This window comes from Oratosquilla oratoria, chromosome 23 (genome assembly GCF_046742065.1).
Source record: "Oratosquilla oratoria isolate Oo_2021 chromosome 23, ASM4674206v1, whole genome shotgun sequence".
Lineage (NCBI taxonomy): Eukaryota > Metazoa > Arthropoda > Malacostraca > Stomatopoda > Squillidae > Oratosquilla > Oratosquilla oratoria.
In genome coordinates, this window is record NC_134799.1 from 7,982,032 (window position 1) to 8,004,531 (window position 22,500).

Genomic DNA, 22,500 nt, shown 5'->3' on the forward strand with positions numbered 1-22,500 from the left:
TATATAAGTGCAAACAATACACACGTATTCATACAATGGCCTATGTACATACATTCATAAAAATGTTAATGCATCATACATGGCATGCAATGACTAAAGTTTCCGCCTACGCATGAATATAAGAATGGATAAAATAAAAATGTGTTGGGAAAAAAATCACCCAGTGATAACTCTATGACATTTTTGCAGTATTTTAGTCTGTGCATATTTTTTTCATTTATTTATGTATTTATGTATTTATTTATTTATTTATTAGTAAACAGTCACGTCTGTTCTTATTTTCTTTTATTTCTACTTTTTAGTAAACAGACACCCCTGTGCTTATTTTATTTCATTTTTACTTTCTTTAGTAAAGAGACACGTCTGTTTTTTTATTATATGTATATACATACATACATATACCATATGTGTGTGTGTGCATATATATATACACACATATATATATATATATATATATTATATATATACATATATATATATATATACACATATATATTTTTTTTTTGGCGGGTGGGGGGGTTATCGACATTCAATTTGGGTCACCTGAAGGACACACGTCCACGAAATCAAGTAAAGTTTTAAACTCGTCTCGATTAACATTCCGAGAGAGAGAGGATCGATTTGCGTCATTGTGCTGACAGATGAAGGCAATTTTATTCAGCTGCGGGGAAGCCCACCAAGGGTGAATGACACCCTTGCTAAGGTTTGGCTGTCAGGATTTCCCTTGTGGCAGCGAGGCTGGAAGTGCGTATCATGGAAACAACTGCTTCATCGAATCAGATAACAGAGCTGTAAATTTTTATAAAAATATGATTACTTGATTCCTCTCTGGTGAAATGATATGCTATATAAAAGGAAAAATATAAAGCTAAAAGAAAATAATATTGTTTAAAAGAAATACACATACATAGATATAATATATATATATACATATATATATATATATATATATATATACATATATGTATATATATATATATAATACATATATATATGTATATACATATATATATATATATATATATAATATTATATATATGTATATATATATATATATATATATATATATATATATATATAATATATTTGTACAATACTGGGTCCCAGTGAACAGATTTACGTTTATCAACCACAATTCACTTTAATTCTAACCCATCAACATCGAGAGACTCGAGGAGGCATATATGCAGAAATTGAAACGTGGTACAGCCGAGAACTCGAACCCGTGCTAGCACGTGATAAGTGACAGTGACTTAACCGATTGTGCCAGAGTCTCTCGATGTTGATGCCTTAGAATTAAAGTGAATTAGGGTTGATAAATGTATATATATATATATATATATATATATATATATATACATATAATATATCAGAAACCATGTATCTACACACACATACACACACACACACATACACACACACCTCACCTTCCACAAATATTCGTATATTTTCGAGGTATCAAAGACCCAACGTTTGTTGGCCCCACTTACCGGTAAGGAGCCTACTACACCAGGAGGCACTGAGTACCTGCGGCCGAAGCTGTTACCCGTCCCAGATTGTGCACTTTCGGGACTGTTGGGGGGAGCAGGTGGTTACAGTCACCACTGGGAACCGGAAAGAAGAGCGGGACTCGAACCCACAGCTAAGGGAATGCGGGGCCAGTACGCTTACGATGATGCCAACTTCCGTCTCTTTATTCTCTTTTAATTTTTCCGCCTCCTCCTTGTTTATTCTTCTTCCTCTCCTCGTCTTCCTCCATCTCGTTTCCGGCGTCGCCTTAAACTACTTACTTCTCTTTTCGTTTGTCATCGAATTATAAGTTCTTTCCGATCGTCGCGTTCATTCGCAAAAAAAAAAGGTCCATCTTCATTTTCTTGTGTGCGCCGGTGGCGTAATCAGACACCTGATGGTGTCGCATTCGCTAAGTTGTGAGTTCGAGTCCCGCACATTTCTCCGATTCCCAGTAGTGACTGATAAATGTCTCAAAAGTCCCCAAAGCGCATAGTAAGGCTTCGGACGTAGCTATTCAGCGCCTCCTGGCGTAGGCTCCCCAACTTTTATCTTCCTCTTCTTTCATATGTATGGAGTAGGTATGAATGAGTGCACATCACTGACATTATTTCTTTACAAAAAAAAAAAAAAAAAATGCCTTTACTGGCTGCCAGATCGCCTCAACCATCAGGGAACACGAGAACCCTCCGCAAGGAGATGCTTAGCTGCGCCCTAAACCGTCACCTTTACCCACCATGTTGGGAATCCAAGAGTCACTGGTACCAGTCAGGTTAGAACTCAGGTCTGTGGTTAATACCAGCTCGCCACACGGCGCGCCAATTGAAATAGAAACTGATCCATTTTCTTGAAGAGTTATTAACACCATTGTCACGATGGTGTATTTTACTGATTTTATTATGGTCTACATCAGGTGATTTTATTCAGTGTATGGAAAGCCTCCATTGTGAAGGAGATAAAGCCTAAATGCTTTTCAAACCCTATATCTTAATAAATTCTAAACAGCTAATTCAAGCAGATTTTATGAAGTTTTAGTACTTGGTGCAAGATAATATGATACATAGAATATTCTTAATTAATTAAAAAATCGAGAAGCCAATTTAGTTAACAGATCTTTGAAATGGACTAGAAATGTCACATTATGTACAGTCACGAACAAAAGTTTTGACCCACTCTGCAGTTCACACAACGTCAATATGATATATTTTCATATGCAGTATTTAGTTTATAATTACGAAATTTTCTTGAACAGATAAAGACAAAAGAAAAGTTGTCAAGCGAAAATTTTGAATTTTGTGTCACGAAGAACTCTGGATGGGTTTGCGCGCGATTGAGCAATGCAAATGGTGTGGGAGAACTCAATTGTAACAGGAGCTTTAAACTGAATCGAACTTGTCATTCAAGGACTCTTTGAGTAGCGAACAAAAGGAAGAGGGAAACTGAAGAAGAGAGGGGGGAGAGAAGAAGCGAAAGAGAGGCCGGTAGAGAAAAGGAGAATGAAAAGAGAAACCGAATGAGAGGAAGGATAGAGAGAGAGAGAAAGAGAACGATAATTAAAAGTAGAGACATGCAAACAGAAGCAGAGTAAGAGGGAGCTGAGACAGAGAAAAAGAGACGAAGAGAGAGAGGAGAGAATGATAAAGAGAAAGACATACATATAGAGAGAAAGAAGAGCAAAAGAATTTAGCATAGAAAGAACCGAAGCTCCTAAACGGACAGAGACAGATGGAGACATCAACATGCAGATAAAGCACGATGTATCGTTGCATGATATCATGATGTATGGGTGCAAATGTGACAATTTGCAACCTCTCCAGTAGGGCAGGTGTCCGGGGCCACCTGTCGCGGCGGCCTGCGACCCTCCTTTCCCTCCCTCCGGCCTCTGCACCTGTTGGGGTCGAGAGGTGAATGTCCGACAAGAAGGCGTGGTCCTTCTGTAGTTAGATTCCTTTTCTTTTTCTTTTCTTTTTTCTTTATCTATGCTCTTTCCGAGCTCCCGATATTACCGTGTCCTTACTGGTTAAACTATATCACCAACCATGTACGGTAATAGAATTAAATGTCGGTTTTAATACTGGAATACCGGACCAGTCCGCTATAAAGGTGGATCGAGCGCCCAGCAGCTCGCCTCAACCAAAACATCAAATTGATATTTCTTTCAGTTAAGACTATCTCGATCATCTTGTTCCCGTTCTTTAAACAGGTAGGCCAAAGTAAAATTAATAGATGAACATATTAATTAATAAATGAATATGTTGATTGATAAATATGTTAATTAATCAACCAACGTGTTGATCAGTTGATTAACGAGCAAAAATCAAGACTTCCCTGGAATGGCGTTTGTCAAAAGAGCAGAGCAGTTAGATTCATGTCGTGTTGACGTCACTGGTGGAGGGAACTATTTGGGTCACGTAACCCAATATACTAATACAAACCACAAAGGTACGTATTAGGATAATGAATAGGACTATAAACTCCCAAACTCCATGATTGTCTCGTGAAAATAACGTTAATCTTTTATTAAATCATCAAGCGGTATACTGTTGTTCCTTTTGTATCAACGATTAAAGATGCAATTTTTGTAATTAAAAAAAAATAGATTTCAGAACCACGTAGCCTCTAGGTACGGAAATTCAAAAAGAAGAAAGTATACAGTATATATAATGTATATATATAAATTGTTTAGAAAATACATTTGTCTGTAGTCTGCTCGTAATAAAACTTCAAAGTCATGTTGTTGTGTTTTCTCTTGAGGTGCTTACTGGTCACGCACTCTCGCAGCTGTGGGTTCGAATCCCGCACTCCTTTCCGATTTCCAGCAGTGACTGTCTATTACCTACCCCAGCAGTCCCCAAAGCGCATCACAGGGCAAAGATAACGTCTTCGGCCGCAGCTACTCAGCGCCTCCTGGGGTAGGCTCCTCAGACTCTTCTTCACCTTGGATGCCTTGCCCGCTCTCGGGGCATCAGCTTCTTCGGTGGCGCGTCCCCGGAAGCTCTCGAGAACCACCTGACGAAGACTCCTCACTGCCTTGTCGACGCATGCGCAGTCGTGCGTGCTCTTCGCTGCTCGTGAGCACTTATTATATACTCGACAACGGCCGACGCAGAGCAGTAAAAAAAAAAAAAAAAAAAAAAAAAAAAAAAACGTCTTTTCTCTGTGAGCTGGCAGCGTCATCAGAAGCGTGCTGGTCTCGCATTAGCTTAGTTTGGGTTCGAATCCTGCTCTACTCTCTCCGATTCCCTGCAGTAATTACCTGCCCCCGACAGTCCAAGCGTACAGCTGGGCAAAGGTGACTCCTTCGGCGGCAGCTGCTCAGCGCCTCCTGGCGTAGTAGGCTCCTCGCCTTGTATTCTTGGTTGTGTGAACTTGTACATAAATATATATATATATATATATATATATATATTTCTTTATAAATTATATCTTTCCCTTTTTCAGTAATCCTCTTACTAAGCTCTTTTAAGAGTTAATGGCATACACTCCTTCCTCATCTGAGTCGTATCAAAAAAAAAAAAAAAAAAAAAAAAAAAAAAAATATGGATGCGACCGAAACCGTCACCTTTGCCCTAAGTGCCCGTGGTGCCAAGTCAGGTAATAACCACCGCTACTGGTGGGGTTCAAACGCGGACCCTCGTCAATTTTTTTTTTTTTCTCTTTTATATAATCATTCGTTTATTTATCTATGTATTTTCTTTTGATTTTTCTTGTTTTATTCATTCATCTAGTTACCCAATTCATTTTTATATTTATCTATCTAATTTACTCATGGATTTATTTAATTCTTTATTTATTTGTTTATTTATTTATTGATTTTTATATATTTACCTATTTCGCTATCTACTTATCTATAACTTTTCTTTGTCTTTGCTCCTTCCTTCATCTTTTCTTTCCTTCCTTACCTCATTTTTTCTTTCTTTTACACCTCAAAAATTTTCCTTCTGTAGATTATGAGCCATCGGTTATGTCATTCTTTTGAGGTGTTTAAACTTCGCTATGCTTCCTTTTACTTTACCTAGTGTTGCTGTCACAAGGCTGTCCCCCGAAAAAAAGAGAAACAAGGTCAATTTAAAAAAAGAACGTTTGCAGTTTGTGTTTGTTTTGGAAAAAAGCATCTGTAAGATGACCTAATATGGTAATATTATTTCATTCTAAGCCAGTTTACTAGTACGAAAGCTACACACACACACACACACACACACACACACACACACACACACATATATATATATATATATATATATATGTGTGTGTGTGTGTGTGTGTATATGTATATATATATATATATACACACATATATGTATACATATATATATATATATATATATATATATATATATATATATATATATATATATATTAACATTTGTTCGACTTTGGAAATCATCATAACTTGTTCCGGGTTGATAATTGAGTTTTGTACACGTTTGAGTTTGTTGTCATGTTTGTTTGTTTTCTGTTTACATGTGTATGTTCATATACTGAGAGGAAGAAAAGACACGATACTTGTTACTTGTACTTCCGCGGGTCAAGTAATGGGAGAGGAAGGGGGAGGAGGGGGTGGGGACGGGTTGGGATTGGGGATGGGTGGGAGCAAGAGCCGTGGGGATGGACGGGGGTGGGCGGGAGGGAGCGGGTCACGGTGCGGGTTAGGTTGCACTGATCTTATCATCGAGAGCTTCATCACGCCCTATGCAGATTTCCTCGGCACACATGGGGGTGTGCGTGTACACACGCACTCACACGCTGCTTACATGCGCTCACTCATACACGCACACATACACATGCACGCACACATGCACGCATAGGCACACGCACGCACGCATACACACGCACACACACACACGCACACGAACACATACATGCACTCACACACCCACATGCACACACGCTTGCACACACACATGCACGCACACACACACGCACACACACACGCACACACACATGAACACATACATACACGCACGCACACACACGTACACACGCACACATGCACATGCATGCACACGCGCACAAACACGCACACACTCATGATTGTAGTTACATTCACAATTATTTTTCGATGTCCACTTGCTTGCCCCTCGACTTATTTTCCTGACTGGTCACTTGACCACCACCACCTTCTTCATATTCTTCCTTTTATTTTTATTTTATTTATTTATTTATTTTTTTTTTTTTTTTTGCGTAAAGCCATCTCTTAGCAGCCAAGGACAGAAGGTGAGGAGCCTACACCAGGAGTCGCTGAGTAGCTGCGGCAGAAGCCGTCACCTTTGCCCCATGATGCGCTCTAGGGACTGCTGGAGCCCGTAACTAACAGTCATTGCTGGGAATCAGAGAGGAGTACGGGATTCGAACCCGCGGTTAAGTGATTGTGAGACCAACAAGCACGCGCTTCAGATGACGCCACCAGCGCATGATATTTCTAATGAATGTGGGCCTCTTTAATAAGAGAATGAGAGAGGGAGAGAGAGAGAGAGAGGGGGGGGAGAGTTAGAGTTAGAGAGAAATAGAAAGAAAGAGAGAGGGGAGGGAGAGAGAGAGGGGAGAGTTAGAGAGAAATAGAAAGAAAGAGAGGAAGAGGAGGAGGGAGAGAGAAAAGAGATTAAAAAAAAACGTCACACCGCTGAAGAGGTCGACGACAGATCGAGGTCGTCGTTGGGCGAGCGCGTCATCAGTGGCGGCATGTCGCAAAACAGTACCCAACGAATATCCCTTGAGTACAGAGGCACGAGGAGGAGACCTGACCTGACCTGGCCTCTTCTTGTCTTGGTCCTGCCGTCTCGGTGGCTGCCCTAGCAGGCAGGGTCAAGGTTCAGTCCGTTGTTGCCTCGAGTTACCAGAGAAGAACACACAGAACCAAAGTTAGTTGGGGAAGAGCAGTTCCGTGGTCTCCTTATTTGAATAGAAATGAAAAGAAAGTATTGGGAGTTGTGTGTGATAGAGAGCTCTTTAGCATCATTTAGAGACCGAGTGCCATCCTCTCGGGGCTGGCACTTCCGGCTGGAGGTGAGGGCGGCGAGGAGATGAGCTCGGACCTGTATCCCGCAGGTAGTCATCAGTGGCTTCGGGTTAGGTTGGATGAACCCAGTGGTGTCCCATCTCCAAAGGTCATCATTGTCGGATGGAAGTGATGGAGATTTCAACGCAGAGTTACGTAACGTGAGGAGACTTTTTTCATTCTCCTTCCTCTCTCTCTCTCTCTCTCTCTCTCTCTCTCTCTCTCTCTCTCTCTCTCTCTCTCTCTCTCTCTCTCTTTCTCTTTCTCTTTGGTGGCAGGGGTAGTGGATGTCATTAGAAATCAATTTATGCTCATTTAAGAAAGAAAAAATCCTTTCGTTTGCTATTCGTATGATATTAAAATGTTTCCATTTACTTTGTGCTTATTTGTTTGAAACACAAGAACAAATTCCTGAAAACAAAAGAGCCCGTCTTTTGATAACAAAAGTAAACGCACGCGCGCGCACACACACACATACACACACAGACACACACACACAAACGCACACAGACACACACACACACAAACACACACACACACACACACACACACACACACACACACACACACACACACACAAACAAACACACATACATATACACTCGTACACGCACACACACACACGGCTTGGTGGTGTGATGGTAACGCGTTCGACCACCAATTCAGCAATCCGAGTTCGAGATTGAACGAGGTTAAAATTTCATGATTGCTTCTCTGCGAACTGGCACTCCAACTATGGTGAGCAAAGAGTTGTTTGTGTGTGTGTATGATTCACCTTGGTCTTTGGATCACGTGTTGGACTCGTGATCGACAGCTATTTCCCTCCCGATAGAGAGCTCAGAGATCGTATGACTGATCCATGGGCAATGCTTTGACCTTACACGCACACACACACCCAGCTCCCCGCCCACGAGAGTTGGAGTAACGACTCGAAGCACAGTGATACTGAAATTGTTTTCAGCCCTGGGCAGGATTCGAATCCCGGACCGCCGTAGTGACAGTCTGGGACTCTACCAACCGCGCCACCGAATGTGTGTGTGGTTGTGTGTGTGTGTGTGTGTGTGTTTGTGTGTATGATGACATTGCCCATAGATAGGGCCATATACGAGCTCTGAATTCTTATCCGGGAGAGAAATAACTATCGATTACGAATCAAACACACGATGTAAAACTGTGGTGAATCACTCACACACACACCAAATCCTTAAAAGTACTAAAATTGTCCAAATGGTTCAAAAGAGTTTCTCGATATGGACTGATCGATATATATATATATATATATATATATATATATATATATATATATATATATATATATATATATAACTCTTTTGAGTCAGACATTTCCCTGAGCTGAATGGAGTCGAGTCGTTTTACCTGGCATAGAAAGATGAAATATCTATAAAAATTGGCCACTGACCCAAAGGGATTTGAAGTGAATAAAGTCTTCCCTTTCATATTTCTTTTAAGAAATCGATACTACAGTCGAGTTCTCTTCATCTTGATTTCTTCAACCAGAATTTTAAATTTCAGTCGTACTATTTGTTTCGGATATTTCGAAAACAAAAATTGGAAGACAGAACTTCAACATTTTTAAGGTCGGGTCAACACTTAGCCTCATGCAGAGCTGCATGAGGCAGGTGGTGGTGTTGAGTGCAGCGCCGCATAAGGTGGCTGGTAGTGTTGAATACAGCGCTGCATGTGGCAGATGGCAATGTTGAGTGCAGCGCCGCATGAGGCAGCTGGTAGTGCTGAATGCAGCGCTGCATGAGGCAGATGGCAGTGTTGAGTGCAGCGCCGCATAAGGCAGCTGGCAGTGTTGAATGCAGCGCTGCATGAGGCAGATGGCAGTGTTGAGTGCAGCGCTAAGTATCCACACTGTCTATCGGGTCCATGCTGACTGTGTGACATTGCTGACAGAGCATGTAGACACTAGCCGCTGCGTTCAACACTCCCAGCTGCCTAATGCAGCACTGCACGAGGGTCACTGTAGACCTGGCTTAAGACCAAGTGTTATGTCATCGGATGTTTTTTGTGAATGTCGGGTTTGGTGATGGTGAAGAGCCTACGCCAGGTGATGCCGAGTACCTACGACCGAAGCCGTCATGTGTGCCCTATTATGCTCTTTAGATAACTTTTAGACCAGGTAATTAACAGTCACTGCTGGGAATCTGAGAGGAGTGCGGGATTCGAACCCACAACGAAGCGAATGTGAGGCCATCATGCTTCTCATTACACCACCAGCGCCTTGAATATCAGCGGTTTCAGGAAAAAAAATCCCCTAAAGGAAAATATCCTCCGTAGAAAAAAATCCCCCAAAAGGAAAATATCCCCTTAAGAATAAATCAAATTAGTCAAAAGTGAAAAGGAAAAAGAAGTTGGTTAGGTTAGGTTAGATTAATGAACAGCAACAAAGGGGACTTTTCATTGAGGATTTTTTAGGAGGATTTTTCCGTGTGGGATATTTTCCTGATATTTTTTTAATTTGGGGGGATTTTTTCCTGGAAGCAATATCTGCACCACCAGACATTGATGAGGTAACTGAGCCTGGCCGTGTCTCGAAGGAAGCGTACATATCATCTGACAGGAATTAATGATTAACTATTTCTTGGAAGCGACTTCGATGAGAGCTTGAAGACCATCTGATCCGGCCGAGCTCGAAGGCTAAGACCGAACTCGTTGTGGTCTCCCGCGGAGGAGCTGTCTTCGCCCCTCCTTCTTGGTTCACCAACTAAAAATCCCGCTAATTACCAAGATGAAGGAGGAAGAGGAAGAGGAGGAGGAGGTGGAGGAGGAAGAGGAAAAGGAGGAGGAATAGGTGGTGAAATGGAAACAGAAGCAAGAGGAGACAAGCGTACCAAGAGAAAAAAGGCACAATTAGTCAACTGATTCACCAACTAAAACTCCCGCTAATTACCAAGATGAAGGAGGAGGAAGAGGAGGTGGAGGCGGAGGAGGAAGAGGAAAAGGAGGAGGAAAAGGAAATGATGAAATAGAAACAGAAGCAAGAGAAGAAAAGAATACCAAGAGGAAAAGGGACGATCATTCAATTGATTCACCAACAAAAAATCCCGCTAATTATCAAGATGAAGGAGGAGGAAGAGGAAGAGGTGGAGGACGAGAGGAGAAAAGGAGGAGAGGAAGAAAATGAGGTGATGAAACAGAAATAAAACCAAAGAGGAGACAAACATACGAAGAGGAAAAGGCACAATTATTCAACTGATTCACCAACTAAAACTCCCGCTAATTACCATGATGAAGAGGAGGAGGGGGAGGCGGAGGAGGAAGAGGAAAAGGGGATAGTGAAATAGAAATAAAACCAAGAGGAGACAAACATACGAAAAGGGAAAGGCACAATTATTCAACTGGTTCATCAACGAAAAATACCGCTAATTACCAAGATGAAGGAGGAGGAGGAGGCGGAGAACGAGAGGAGTAAGAGGAGGAGGAGGTGGTGATGAAATTACAAAAAGAAACAGGAGACAAGCACACAAAGAGGAAAAGACAATTATTCAACTGAAAAGAAGTCCACAAAGATATGTTTGTAGCAGTACAATAAAAACAGCAAGTCAGCATCGTTTGATACGATAGAAGGAATGATATTGGAAGATCTGATAAAAAAAAAAAAGAAGAAGATGGAGGGCAAGAATTGGGAAAAACGCTGAAGGAGAATTCGGAAACTTAAGGAGCAAGAAGATAAAAATGTGAATAAATGGCAGCGACCAACATGACCTGCCGTAAAAAAAAAAAAAAAAAAAAAAAATCAGAAATATTATCATAAATCATTCAAAACTTTCGGAAGTGAGTAGAGGTACCTTCCCACAGCTGAATAAAATCGCCTGGCGCATGTCAGGTTTTGATTATTAAAAAAATGAGGGTGAATGCATTTCTGTGTATACATGACAAGAATTCTACCTAATCCACCCGCTCACACAATACGAATGACGTCACAACTGCGCATGTGTGATTGCGTGTAAATATGAAATGAATGAATTACATTCCTAATTTCAGACATTTTTTTTACATATATTCCGTTCCGCGAACCATTATTGAATGGACCACGCGGAAATCTTGCCAACTGTACATCACTATCTCCTTTGTCATCCACTTTAGGGACTGTTGTGGAGCAGGTAACAAACAATCATTGCTGAGAATCGGAGAGGAGTGCGGTATTCGAACCCACAACGAAGAGAATGCGAGACCAGCACGCTTTATGGAGATGAAACCTTTCGTCTGAATTTGCATGTATATCTTAAAAGACAAGGACTGTTCCTGTAGTGCGTTGGTTTCGACCTCGCCTTTTATACCTGAGTAACCGTGGCGGCTACCCGGCTTGACAGTCTGAGAAGTTCTGGTGATGGGTGTGATACCAACAAATTTTAACGATTCCTATGCGAGTTCCGATACTGCTCCAAACTTCCGATTCCGATACGAATCCCGATTCCGATACCTGCGACAATAATTATGATTCATGGTTAGGACCTGCAGTTGGTTTGGGAAACAGATACTTTATGAACAAAGAACATTTATTAATAATATAATCTATCGGAATCGGAAGTTTAGAGCGATATCGGAACTCGCATCGGAATCGTTAAAAATTCTGGTATCGTTCCAACACAATGAGAACAAGAGGCAAAGATGATGTACAGTATTTGGTTGCAGTGCTTCTTGGCGTTACGTGGTGCAGGAAGCTGAATGAAATCGCCCGTCATTAGCCAGAACAAAATATGTGGAGTGCGTCATCATGGCGATGTAGTTAACCGAGACGATTCTTGTCCCCTCCCTACGGTCACGTTCTTTAACCTGAATAAAACCGTTTGGCTCTAATCAGAAAGGAATGTGTAAGTACGCCATTAGAGCGAGGAAGTAGTCTTTCGTGTGTGTGCGTGTGCGTGTGTGTGTGTGATTCACCATGGTCTTGGATCATGTGTTGGACTCGTGATCCCGGAAGAGAGCTCAGAGCTCATACATGACCGATATATGGGTACTGCTGTGACTTTACACGCACACACACACCCGACTCCCCGCCCACGAGAGTTGGAGTAACAACCCACAGCGCAGCGATACTGAAATTATTCCAGCCCTGGGCGGGATTCGAACGCGGACCGCCGTAGTGGCAGCCGGAGACTCTAACCACTGTGTGTGTGTGTGTGTGTGTGTGTGTGTGTGTCTGCCTGTCTGTCTCTCTGTCTACCTGTGTACGTGTCGTTGAATTTTAAATCACGCGTAGAATCCCATCAGTACAGAACCCGATGATAAACCCTGGAATCGTTTGATCAAGGGACCGGACTGTGTCGGCAGTCGAACAGAAAGGAACATCAATGTCGGAAACGGATCGACATCCAGTAAGCAGCTCGAACCAATCTGTTTTGTGTGGCAAAGGGGAAAATGTGCTAACAATAGTATCCAGGCACCCGTCACCGCTACTGTATACTGTCACCCTAGATGACCAAATACAGAAATGGAAAAGGATCCACCATGGAGCGGAGACTGCAGAGGACGGTCACAGGCTTACGATCGCGTCGAGCTCGACAAGGAGGGAAGAAAGGGAAGAAGAGAGAGATGACTTGGCGACGGAAAGAATGCTCGACGAAATGCTGAGTAAGACTGTGGAGATCCTCCGGATTCTCCACGAGCACAATGAGAAGAAGGATGCCATGATTACCCAGCTGGTGGAAGACTCCGAGAAGATCGAGCGGAGCTGTCAACTGAACATGACGATGTGCAAGGGCCTTCGGAACGCCAGAGATTTGCTCCGTGGGCTGCCTCGAGAGAGAAACCCGCTAGTCGAGGCCAAGAGGCAGCTCCTTAATTTGGCACATTATATCACTAGAGGGAGATTTGTAACGGAGGATGAAGAGATGTCTGGTGGTGGCGAAGAACTCGAAGCGTCTTCTCTGGAACGCAAAAGCAAAGACGAAGAGTTCTGGTACCAAGACGAAGTAAAGGGGAAAGAAGTCTGCGCTTACGATGACCTATTTACTCAACTGGAAGAGTTACGAGGTGCCTCGGGGTATGAGAAACTGAGTAATTATATGCAGAATGTGTGGGAAGTGAGGATATTACTTGAAAAGCTCGTGGCTAAGTCGAAGATTTCACAAAGGCTTTTGAAGCAACAGGTAAGTATGCTGGACAGAACCCAGATGTCCATTGTTCATATCCAGAGTGAATTGCAAATGGAGAAATGAATTTATGCAACTAACCGTCGCTGCATAATAATGAATCGAAGCAGATCAGTCTCCATCCAGCCTGAGGTATTCTAATTAATATCAGTTGCATAATTTGAAGTAATAGCCTGTGATTTCACATGTTAATTTCCTTGGGTCATTTCTCATTCCAAAGAGAGTGAATTTATACCTTTCTCTGGATTCTGCGCGCGTGTGCAATTACGCGTATCTGTAATTTTACCCATAAATGTCTTAAAGATTTCCCAAAATCAGAGTAGAGATCTTGGCAAACGTGCCAACACACATACCAATACAAGGAACATAAAAAAAAAAAAAAAAAAAGTCGCCATATCCGCTGAGGAGTGGGGAGGGGGGAGGTTCCCTCAGCTGAATGAAATAGTTTGATGCTATACAAACATACAGAAATATTTTGAAGGTAAGACAATTAAATAGAAAAGGTGATAGAAAACACAGATTGAACCAGATTGAACCATTAATATTCCTGGTTCAACCTGTGTTTCGTTACCACCTTTTCTACATACAGAAATATTACATAACTCGCAAATAATACTGAAAAGGTAAACAAATGTTTTGAAGGTAAGATAATTTGAGTGGGAAATGCGGGTTGAACCAGATCGAACCGTTAGTGTTTCTGGTGATACTGAAAAGGTTAACCGAAATAGATTTAATCTTTTCACCGCGCAGAGGACTGCATGAGCTGAATAGAATCGCCCGGCGGCACTCAAAACAAATGAAAGAGTTGACAACCAAATAAATATGGCTGTTGTGCGTTGGTAGCGTAATTGGAAGCGTGCTGGTTCCGTATTCGCTTAGTTGTGGGTTCGAATCCCGCATTCCTCTCCGATTCCCAGCAGTGACTGGCTGTTACCTGCTCTACTCCCAACAGTCCCCAAAGAGCTTAATAGGGTAAAGGTGGCGGCTTCGGCCGCAGCTACTCAGCGCCTCCCGGCGTAGGCTCCTCACCTTCTATGGGTGCAGATGACAGTTCCTTGAGAGTTCTTGAAGAACAAACGAATAACTTTCGTCTGGATTCATTTGTTCAAGAAGAACAAGTGTAGTCATAGCAATGTAGAATTCGGGAGGCAGGGAAAGAAGTGCAAATACAATTCTTGTTCCTCCAGGTCATGTAATTATGTTTTTAATTAAAAAGAATGTATTTCAAGTGAGACTATACCCAAGTACATTAGATTCTTTCTTTTCTTATCATCATCATCATCGTCATCATCATCATTGTTGTAGTTATTACTGCTATCATTATTACAATTGTTATTAATAATCTTATTATTGATCATGTTATTATGAACATCATCATCATCATCATCATCGTCATTATCATTATTAACAATATTGTTATTATTATTACTAATTATCACTACTATTTTTGACTTCCTGTTTACCATTCATCATGTCCTCTTTATTAATTATCATGATGGGACCAATTACGGATACTTGCTTGCATGTGGCGTTCCTGCAAGATGGACAGCGAAGTTGCACATTTTCGAAACCCATCCCCCTCTTACCTCTGTAAGGAAGTGCAACCCTGAGGGGATGACACTCGGTCTCCGGCCTGAGCCCAAGCTCTCTCTCTCTCTCTCTCTCTCTCTCTCTCTCTCTCTCTCTCTCTCTCTCTCTCTCTCTCTCTCTCTCTCTCTCTCTCTCTCTCTCTCTATGACCTTCAACTGTATTTCAACTATTTTTCGCACGTAGAGAGGTGTCTACCGGCGACTGATCTCTCAATTGATCACTTTGAACCGGTGACACGATATCAGAGCCACAATGATGCAACATATCCAGCAGTCCTTCACAGAGAGACTTGCGGGAGGGTCCGAGGTATTGTAGCTGAGATAAATAGGGGTATAATAGACAGGACCCCACGAGTATTGTTCCTTTGCTGTGTACTATTAGGTAAATGCATTTAAGCAAATACACACACATAAGCACACACACACACACACACACACACACACACACACACACACACACACACACACACACACACACACATACATAAATACATACACACACACTTATACTAAAAATGCACACGCAAACACTCTCTCTCTCTCTCTCTCTCTCTCTCTCTCTCTCTCTCTCTCTCTCTCTCTCTCTCTCTCTCTCTCTCTCTCTCTCTCTCTCTCTCTCACACACACACACACACACACACACACACACACACACACACACACACACATACACAACACACACATACACACACACACACACACACACACACACACACATACACAACACACACATACACACACACACACACATTCACACACACACATGCGCGCGCATTCACACTTGGTGATGTAGTAGATAGTTTCTCGGCCTCTCGTGCAGGCGGTCCGAGTTCGCGCCCCGTTCACGGCTTGAACTTCTTCCATCAATACTGGAGGACTTTACCCGTTCCCTTGAGCAAGATGAGTGTGTGATGTGTTTAAGGTCAGAGCGTTACCAGTAGATCGGATAATACTGCTCTCATCCGGGAGGGTAACAGCTGGCAATCACGAGTACAGGTCAGAATGCGGGACCATAGGGTACACATTGTTTCTCTCTCTCTCTCTCTCTCGCTCTCTCTCTCTCTCTCTCTCTCTCTCTCTCTCTCTATTCTCTCTATTCTCTCTATTCTCTCTCTCTATTCTCTTTTTTTTTTTTTTTAACCTGCTCTGGGATAATTTCTTAGATCCCTTGTCCATATTTCATTGTTCAACTAGGAACTTTTGCATTTCTGATTTTTTTTATTTATTTATATATTTATTATTATTTTTTTATCTTTGTCAAGATTGGTTTGGAAAGAAAGACCATATTTGTACGATTCATTTTTTTTTATTGAATACCATTTTGCAATCTACATTCAAATCATTATTAAGGCCACTCGGTTTGGGGTGTGGGGGTGATGGTGGTGGTGATGGTGGCGGTGGTGGTGGTAGTGGTGGCGGTGGTGGAGGTGGTGAAGGAAGGAGAATAGAAACAGTGTTAGGAATTAGAACACTGGGATTAGATTTATTTAGTAAAAAAAAAATCCCAGAGTGTTGCGGCTTTTGGCAACAAGGAGTACGTGACGACAATAGGCATAGGTTTATTTTGATAACGACATGACGTCATAATTTTGCATGGGTTATATTGATATAGTGACGACATGACGTCATAGTTTTGCATGGCTTATGTTGATATAATGACGACATGACGTCATAGTTTTGCATGGATTATGTTGATATAATGACATGACGTCATAGTTTTATATGGCTTATGCTAATATAATGACGACATGACGTCATAGTTTTCCATGGCTTATACTAATATAATGACGACATGACGTCATATTTTTGCCTGAACCAATCACTTTTGATGATAAGTTCAGGAATGTTGTAAATGGTGATGGTGGTGGAAAAGGTGGTGATCATGAATGTGGTTGTAGCAGAGATGCCTAGGGAAACAGTTAATGTAGTGAGAGTTGGTGTAATGAGTGTATTATAGTGCAAATAACAAAAAGACATAAAGCCATGAAAAGGACTCTAACGCATTACCGGGACGGTCTTGATAATTAGTCAAACTAATTAAGTTTATCAGGGAGTGCGACGAAGATAGGAGTAATAGGCAGATGGGGAGGAGTGTTATGGATTGGGGTGAAAGTACTATAGCGTTATTTTGTAGGAGGAACGGTGTGGGGTAAATAGAATGAGGAGGAGGAGAAAGGGAAGAGAAAATAGCCAATAGGAACAAGGATGGAGTAAAGTTTGTACCAACATGTGTGTCATGCAAGAACAGGAGCCTCAGGATGGATTGAAGGCGGTTTTTTTTTTTTTTTTGGGGGGGGGGTGTCCTCTAGCTCGTCCTCAAAATGGACTCGAACTCGGACTCAAACTCGGGTACCTACCACCCGTTTTCTACCAAATACCTTCCATCCATTTTCTACTTCCCATCTTTTCTCTTCTGCCAGGTGTCACTCTGCACCTGCTTGACATTAATCATTATGTATATCAACTAATCATTTCTCTTCCATTCCTTACATTCCTGCCCTTCCCAGCTCCCCATCCTCTTCCCGCAGAAAGACACCTGTTCTTTGCTCTCCAACACCTGTCCAGTACTTCACACCTGTTTCCCGGTCCCCATAGATCTTCCGTGTTTGTAGTGACCACCTTTCTATTAAGTTGTCACTCCCATCACATCTTCCCACCTCTGTACACCTCCCAGAATTAAGTACCTACACGTGACTCCCGAGGCTATACACCTGTTCTCCCTTGCTACACCTGTGAACACACCTGTGACCACACTTGTAACCGCCACACTCACCACATTTGATGGTAACATTTGTGCATCTCGACGGTGTTGACACTACACTATGCCTACACATGTATACATACATAATATATATATTATTTTCATAGTTATTTGCTATCAGTTATTTATACAATTTCTCATATGAAGGGCCTTTCAAATCTACAACATCGTATAATACAATTATCATCAAGGAATGAAAATGTGTAAAGATATGTCATTATTGGTTCATAAATCATTAAGGAAATTCATTGTCAAGTCTTCCAGGACGCTCAGGTGTAGAACAACGATGAGCAACGTCCACTTCTTCGTCAGTTGTTGTCCTGATTTGCTTTATTGATGAAAGAAACAAAACTGGGTATCTTACATACCTTGGATTCAACAACAAGGGGACATAAATGCGTTATTCCCTCCTTCCCCAATACACATACACACACATACACACACACAACACACACACACACACACACACACACACACACACACACACACACACACACGTGACACGTGATAACACCCGTCACGTATGACGTGTTGCATAACCAAGACTGAGGCTGATAACGTGATGATACCCTCAGAGGTTAGGAGCACAAAGAAGACACAGCAGGAAGACTAGGTCATTCTAAAGGCCCATCAACAGGTAGCAAGAGGGAAGCTCACTTGCTACAAGGCACTAGTCGTTTGTAAATGCATACTTGCCTAAAGCAAGTCCAGTAAGATGTTAGGCAAGTCGGCAAGGCAAGTAAACAACTTGCAACTTGCCTCCCTTCCCCTCACTTGCTTTGTTTGAACACGCAGTTGTTTGTTTTCCAGAATTGTTTTCTGTTCATTCTGTGACCAGACACGGAGAATGTGAGTCCGCGACAGAGTCTATGTCGCACACTGAGAGACGATCTTATGGAAATTGATTTTCAAAAGTCAAACCAAACAACTCGCTCCCTTCTTTGCCTTGCAATCAGGAGTCCTAAGGAGAGGAGGGGGAGGAAAAATGAACAAATCCTCTGATGGGAATAGATCTTCTCAGCGGAGCAGATCTGCCATCTGGGCTAGTAGCTGTTTCAGCTCTGCTTCAGCAGTTGCTCACTACATCACCTCTCCTCCTTCAGCAGGCGTTCTGTGTGAGGTTTCGTAAAGGCACCAGAGGCGTCAGCTGCTTTCCATCGCAACTGAATCTTTCTGTATACGTATTCGTTTTTATATGAAGATCGATGTGAACAACATTCTCCTGTATCAAACACGTGTGTGTGTGTGTGTGTGTGTGTGTGTGTGTGTGTGTGTGTGTGTGTGTGTGTGTGTGTGTGTGTGTGAGCATAATACATTTATTTAGAAGCAAAGTACTCTCACACGTGTCTGTACATGAGTTTGGTTGCAAATACACGTCTACCTCGAGAAAATGTTGCTCATTTAGTTACAAGAAGATACAGACGATAAGCAATGTTTGACTCTTCTTGACCAAAATCACTTCTGTCAATCATCTTAGCGATTGGCGATCTTGCCTCAGGATTTTCAGTCGGCGCCAATCTATATGAAAAAAAAAGTTGGCACCTGCTTTCTTCTTTGTACTCAATGCCATTTGTAGCGTGTGTAGCCACCAGAATAGAAGTATTCAGTCATGTTGAAACATGACCTCGAAGTGATTCAAGAATACCACGAAGTAGCCCAAAGTGTTCCAATATCATTCCAAAAACTCAGGATTGATTCAATCACATGAACTTGACTTTGGACTAAACAGAATGAAGTATGAAACATATCAATACACAGTGAAGATACATTCTAAGGTAATATACCTCATCAAAGTAAATTGCATTGGGTGTGTGTGGAATTTAAAACAATATGGATTTTATGTACAAAAGTTATCTTTAACGTCCTGACTGGGAATCGGGCCCTTTCAGTCTTCCTTGCGAAGCTCTTTGTGGGATGGCGTCGCTTACCACAAAAAAAAAAATATATCGTATTAAAACAAACTAATATCTGATAATCAAGCTTATGGTAATGTGAGCTCTCAATCATAAATTAACAAAAAAAAAAAAAAAAGGATATTTCTTCTCCCTGTCTTGAGATTGTGAATTCTTTGGATAGTTGTCGTCGGAAACTTGGTGGCTGTGAAGACGTGGTTTCCAGCATTCGTTCAACAATAGACAGTCAGGTAAGAGGATCTACTGCCAAGGTGAGAACATAATTACGATGTGAAAGTCTTGGCAGCTCGGATCGGGTATGTCATCCAGATGAGATACTTCAGCAGATCTTCGAGTTTGGTAAAATGACAAAGATAACAATAAGTGATTAAACAAAGAAGATTTCATAAATATTACAATTAACACTGATAACAATGATAATGAAATCTGTAGTATTAATTATTCTGACATGAAGAAAATAATCGAGATGAATATGAAAGTAATGATATATATATATTTTCTCTAATCATAACACATGGATGAAGATCAATGGTGTGATAGAAGATGTGTAACAGCAGATATACGTAACAGATCTTATGGTAATCACTGACATTTTAACACTCAATAGTAAAAAAAAAAAAAAAATCCAGAATGTTCACGAATGGTCTTCCATTGGAATTCGCTCTCGTGCTGGTCCACAAGTTTTATTTTCTCTCTATCTCTCTTTTTTTTATCTCTCTTTCTCTCTTACACACACACATACACACACACACACACACACACACACACACACACACACACACGCACACACATATATATATATATATATTTATATATATATATATATATATTTATATATATATACATATGTGTGTGTATATATATATATTATATAATAAATATATATATATATATATGTATTTATATATATATATATATATACATATGTGTATATATATATATTATATAATAAATATATATATATATGCATATGTATATGTATATACGCGCACACACACACAAACATATATCACTCACTTTCTATATGTGATGACCTACCGTACTAAATTTACGTAACTGCTCATTTTCCTATAAAGTTAATTGTTTCTCTCTATAAATATCTGCATGATGGCAGCGGCTTGTAGACCTTGTATTGTTTAAATGTGACTAATTTCCTGCTGTTAACGCCTCTGCAATTTTCCCTGTAATCATAATTATGCCGTTTCGAAATGCAGTCCCGCCATAATTACGAGCGACGCAAATGGATTCCCGAGGAGTTTCCGCTCCTACTGAATGGAATCTAAACCAATCACAGGGACATTCCCGATGCTCAGTAGTTTGCTTCATCGATCATCTTGTCTCCGTGTTCCTGCAGTCTATTCGCATTACGAATAACTGTCTCTCTCTTTTCTTCTCTTTTTTCATAAACAGGAACTTTGTTTTCCTTTTGTTTTTTCTTAAGGATATTTCTTATCAAATCTATTCAGGCACTAAATGGTCCCGTATTTCTCGTCCTATCACAAGTATAGATTTCATAAAGACGATGACCAAGGTTTGTCAAACCATTAAGTATTAGACTAACGAAAACGTCTAAGTGGCTTGTGTAATTCGCATCTCTACCACCACATTTTTTTTATTAAGCACCATTATCCAGGAAGTCTTTAAAGCACTTGATAGTCCTATTACTAGCACATTAAGTAAGGCACCAGAGGAAGACACAAAGGAATACTCGTTATGTTCACTTTGTATTCGTGTGGGAGGAATACTGTTCGTTTCATGCCACGAAGTTTTTTTTTTCAGTTTGTTGGTCTCACACCTTTGCGCAGACACGTTTTGGTTGTACGTGACTGATTTCCTGGGATGATCGCAATCGTCAGTTGTCATGCATCTGGCAACAACACTCTCCCTCAACCGACGCGACTCAACGGCGTCCTCTACTTCCTTAAATTCCGAAACTTTTTTCTTTTCTTTTTTTCGAAATGAAAGAGACAGAACGCCATATTACTTCTTGGCCAGTTTGTGACGGTAATTGCGATTGCAGTCCATTCATCCTAGGTGTCACATATCTTGTGGTTATCACTTACGATCTAAAACGAAAAAAAAAAAACCGCCTCGATTCTTTTTCCTCTCAATTCAGATTAATTTCCTTCCACGAGGTAGGAACGATCACACTCTCTCACTGCCAGCCTTCCATTTGGTACGTCTTCTCATTTACCATCTTAATGACTTTTCCTACGTCACTTGATATCATTGTAATTATGAGTTTTCGTAGCATAGAGTCCTTGCATCCGCCAAAGCATTTAGGAGGATCGATGTGTTGCTCTCAGGCTTCTCGGGATGTGAGCAGTCCGCAGACTTGCTCCTCGGGGTGACTGGCGCGTCGTTCGAGACCTGTATGACTTGCTGCTGGTACTCCAAGGGTTCCTCCTTGATGAGGACGTTGAAGTAAGGCTCATGGTAGCTGGAGGGTGAGGGAATGTACCTGCGGAAGGAGAACGGGGAAAGGGAATTAGATCGTGACAATTCGCTCTTTTGCGGTTGATTCTGTTTAATTTGATTATGATCTTAGAGAACCAAAACGACAACCATTTGGAGAACTCAGTTAATGACATTGAAGTTAACTGCCTCG

General features: G+C 41.3%; 1 protein-coding gene and 1 long non-coding RNA gene across 3 annotated transcripts in view; one reads left to right on the forward strand and one right to left on the reverse strand.

Annotated features, from left to right (window-relative positions):
• The window catches only part of LOC143037948 (uncharacterized), a 561,040-nt gene that overhangs the window by 448,995 nt on the left and 89,545 nt on the right, over window positions 1-22,500 (forward strand). The window lies entirely within an intron of this gene.
• LOC143037947 (uncharacterized) overlaps window positions 20,880-22,500 on the reverse strand; it is an 87,345-nt gene continuing 85,724 nt past the window's right edge. For both annotated transcript variants that reach the window (XM_076206651.1, XM_076206648.1), the window contains exon 5: window positions 20,880-22,353. In XM_076206651.1, coding sequence (XP_076062766.1) covers window positions 22,128-22,353 — 226 coding nt within the window. In that variant the 3' untranslated portion in view covers window positions 20,880-22,127. The remainder of the gene's footprint in view (window positions 22,354-22,500) is intronic.